This window comes from Bison bison, unplaced genomic scaffold (genome assembly GCF_000754665.1).
Source record: "Bison bison bison isolate TAMUID 2011002044 unplaced genomic scaffold, Bison_UMD1.0 scf7180017864366, whole genome shotgun sequence".
Taxonomy (NCBI): domain Eukaryota; kingdom Metazoa; phylum Chordata; class Mammalia; order Artiodactyla; family Bovidae; genus Bison; species Bison bison.
The window spans coordinates 88,017-91,418 of record NW_011494938.1 but is presented as its reverse complement, the minus strand read 5'-3'; the positions used below and the strand labels follow the sequence as shown (position 1 = coordinate 91,418).

Sequence of the window (3,402 nt, the reverse complement as noted above, 5' to 3'; positions counted from 1 at the left end):
GGGGCCCAGGAATTGAGCAGGCCAATGCTGAAAAGAGGCTGCCACTCTGGGCCCTGCCACTGGGGTGTCAGCAGAGGCTATAGAATCAAATCGTGGTGGAAAGAGCTGCCTAGCCCTGTCACGTGACAGTGGGCTCCTGGGTAGTTTCCAGTGAGATCCACAGTCCCATAGAAATCTGTGCCTCAGGGTTCTCATCTGCAAAATGGGGATAAGAATCCTGCCCTGAATATATCACTGGGCTATGAGGCTCAAAATAGAAATAATTTGTCAAAAGTGCTTTTGCAAAAGGTAAAGTGCTGTACAAATTTAAGGGAATTCAATTGATTGATTGTGATTGTCAGAGTGCCCCAGAAATAGGAGTGGACCAGCTCACAGGTCCATGGGCCAAGGAAGTGGCAGAACTCCTATGCTGTGCCTCAGCTGGGCACCAATCAATGCGGGTAATGTCTGCTGCAGAGAGCAGAATTCCCTTAGTTTCTTGGCCCCAGGAAGTCACCATGGCCTAGCACCTGGGTTGGGGCTGGGAAAGTCACTGGGGAAGTCACAGAAAAGTCACAGGGGTCAAGTGGGAGGACGAAAGGGGCATACAAAGCAGGGGGTCATTACTATCATCACACACGAAAATAGACACCCACTGGATGCAAGGCATTGAACTGGTGGTGCAGATGAGTAATGAAGGCCCGCAGGGAGGAGAGAGGGAGGTATCACAGCAGCAGAGGGAGGGGTACTGTCCTCACTTGCTGGCTCCCCTCCTCCTAAAGGAATCATGCCAGTGCCCATCTATCTGCAGGGGAAGGGAGGGCAGGGAGACAAGAGTCAAGAATATAATCATTGGACCTAGGATGGAGATCCCCTCCCCCTGTTACACTGCTGCCCAACATCGTTAGGAGGTGCCAGGATCAGGCAAGCAGCTGGTATATGCACTTTGAGGCTGAGGCCAGAGCTGGGCCCAGAGCACCACAAAGGCAGTGCTGGGTTTCTGGGAAAAGGCAGTGGGTGTTAGCCCTTTGGGGAGATGGCTAATCCGCTCACATATGGACACCATCTTAGGGAGCTGGTTGCTGAGTCTATGTTTCAAAGCCTGAGCGTCATACATGCCCCAGGAAGAACAGAGATGGGGCCGTTCTACTTGAGATGGACCGCTAAGGAGATTTGGTCAATGGGCCAGGTGGGGTGCAACTGGCAAGGAGCGATGCCCTGCCAGCTGCTGGCTGGGGAAGGGGAAGGAAAGACATTATCTGGTTGCTGCTTTCCTCCAACTCCCTTAGCAAAGGCTGTGGGACCTCCTGGGGAACTGGGGAGGCTGCCCCACAGGGTACCAGCTGGCACCTACAGGTTAAGGCAAACAAGCCAATAGATCACATTGAAGAAGAAGAAGGTGACCGGGAAAATCACTCGCGAGTAGTTATCCAAGCGGTAGACATGGATAAAGAGGCGGCCCTGCTGCCAGCTGCTGGCGTCACAAGTGGGGACCATGCAGCAGTACTTATCGCACCACCTGCTGCAGCCAGCAGAGCGCTGGAGGCGGCTTGGCCTGGTGGCCTGCCGGGCTGGGCAGGATGGGCCTTCATCTTCCTCACTCTCCCCCAACTCCTCCTCCTCAGAGTCCTCAATGTCGCACACAAAAGCTTCCGGATGCTCAACGACAGGGATGCGGACACGGATCGTGGCACGAGGCTGAAAGGAATGAGCAAAGAAGTCAGAACGAGTCAAGGGAAGATGAACAAAGCCTAGGTGCTGTCTCAAGGATTCCTGAGGATTCAGTGCTTGGCACCCTGTTTCTTTTCCTGCACCCCCCACTCCAGAATTTCCACCATCACACCAGAAAATTTACCCAATGCCCCCCAGAGCCCCAGGTTACCCCTCATTACTTGGTGAGCTGGCCACCCACGTGTCATGAGTACCAGTGCCCTACTTGCATGCCTCCATCCTCCAAAGCCTTGCCACCACTCCCATACCAGCTCATACATGGCGAAGTATGGGAGAACCACGAGGCGCCGTCCGGTTGTAGGTCAGGAAGTTGAGCACAGCAAACTCCATCAGAGCACAGAAGCAGAAGACGAAGCAGATGGCGATGTAGAAATCCAAGGCTGTGATATAGGACACACGTGGGAAATTCTTCCGCGAGAAGGTGCCCAAAGTGGTCATGGTGAGTACAGAGGTGATCCCTGTGAAAGGAGACGAGTGGAGGTGGACGGCACCACTAGCTTATATATTACACTTTGGAAAGGCCCCCGGAGAAGGCAATTCTGTGCCCAAGGAGATGCCTACCTCACCCACTTACCTAGAGAAGTCCTGGCTGGAGCAGACTCTTTCTTGATCCAAAAGGAAATCCAGGAGACCATTGTGGTCACAGAGGAAGGAACATAGTTATGAAAGGCCACAAAGCCAAACCGCCTGCTCACATTGAAGTAAAGTGTCAAGACTATGAAATCACCTGGAAGATATTTAAAAAATACTTCCTCACTACAGCACTGCCACGAGGGTGTCCTACATGCAGAAAGACATGCATACTAAGGGCCCAATAGGGGCTCATGGGATGCCCACCACGGTCCTTGGACAGAGGCACATTAAGGCAATGCCACACACAGAGACATAGAAGAAGCCCAAGAGGAGACTCACTGCCAGGTCCATGGTCAGTTAAGAGTCAAGCCAGGGCTAGAACCTTCATTAGTTCTCTCTCAATTCACTGTCACACACCCCGTATCCATCTTTTTAGGATAGGGAGCAGAATAGTCAAGTGAAAGCAATAAAATCAGTTAGCCCTCTAGATATCAGAACCATATGGCTAATGTCCAGGTGGCTGACTGAGGCCTTCACGTCCACACCTTACTCTAAACTAACCCTATGTACTCAGCTTCCTTGAGATAGCGTGTGGATATTTATACCAATATCCAAACCCTGGACTCCTGTTCTTAGTCTATTACCTTAGCCCAAAATGAGTGTTTCAAGAAAATAGAAGAATTAGCTGAAAGTGAAAATTTCAGTCAGTCCTCTAGATGTCAGGTCTGCAGAACATACATCCACAAGGCTGACTGAGGTTTTCGCATTCATTGGGTATCGTGTCCTTGATGTTGGCTCTCAGTCTAGGCAGTGATGGCTTGTGCAGGACCTGAGGACAGCCTCTATCTCCACTTGGCATCTTCTGTTGGACCCTTCATGCTGCCTTATACTCTGACATGCCCAAACACTCTGCATGCTTGTCATGACCCCTGGGGATTCTGGAGGCCTTTCTGAGGCCAGAATATCTCTTTTTACTCTCAACATCATGTTGGGTTTACAATAGTTCAAATTCTGGCTCCTCAGTGAAACTAAGCTCCAACTCTCCACCTCAGTGATGCTGTAGAATTCGCTGGCCTTATTAGGTGGGTTTTTAAACCCCTTCAGGGCAGGTCTCATCTG

General features: G+C 51.2%; 1 protein-coding gene across 1 annotated transcript in view; it reads right to left on the bottom strand.

The window, feature by feature from the left end:
• Positions 1 to 6: 6 nt before the first annotated feature.
• Positions 7 to 3,402, bottom strand: part of GABRE (gamma-aminobutyric acid (GABA) A receptor, epsilon) — a 21,474-nt gene continuing 18,078 nt past the window's right edge. The window contains exons 6-8 of the mRNA XM_010855595.1: positions 2,285 to 2,437; positions 1,969 to 2,168; positions 7 to 1,677 (exon numbers count right to left, since the gene is read on the bottom strand). Coding sequence (XP_010853897.1) covers positions 1,330 to 1,677; positions 1,969 to 2,168; positions 2,285 to 2,437 — 701 coding nt within the window. The 3' untranslated portion in view covers positions 7 to 1,329. The remainder of the gene's footprint in view (positions 1,678 to 1,968; positions 2,169 to 2,284; positions 2,438 to 3,402) is intronic.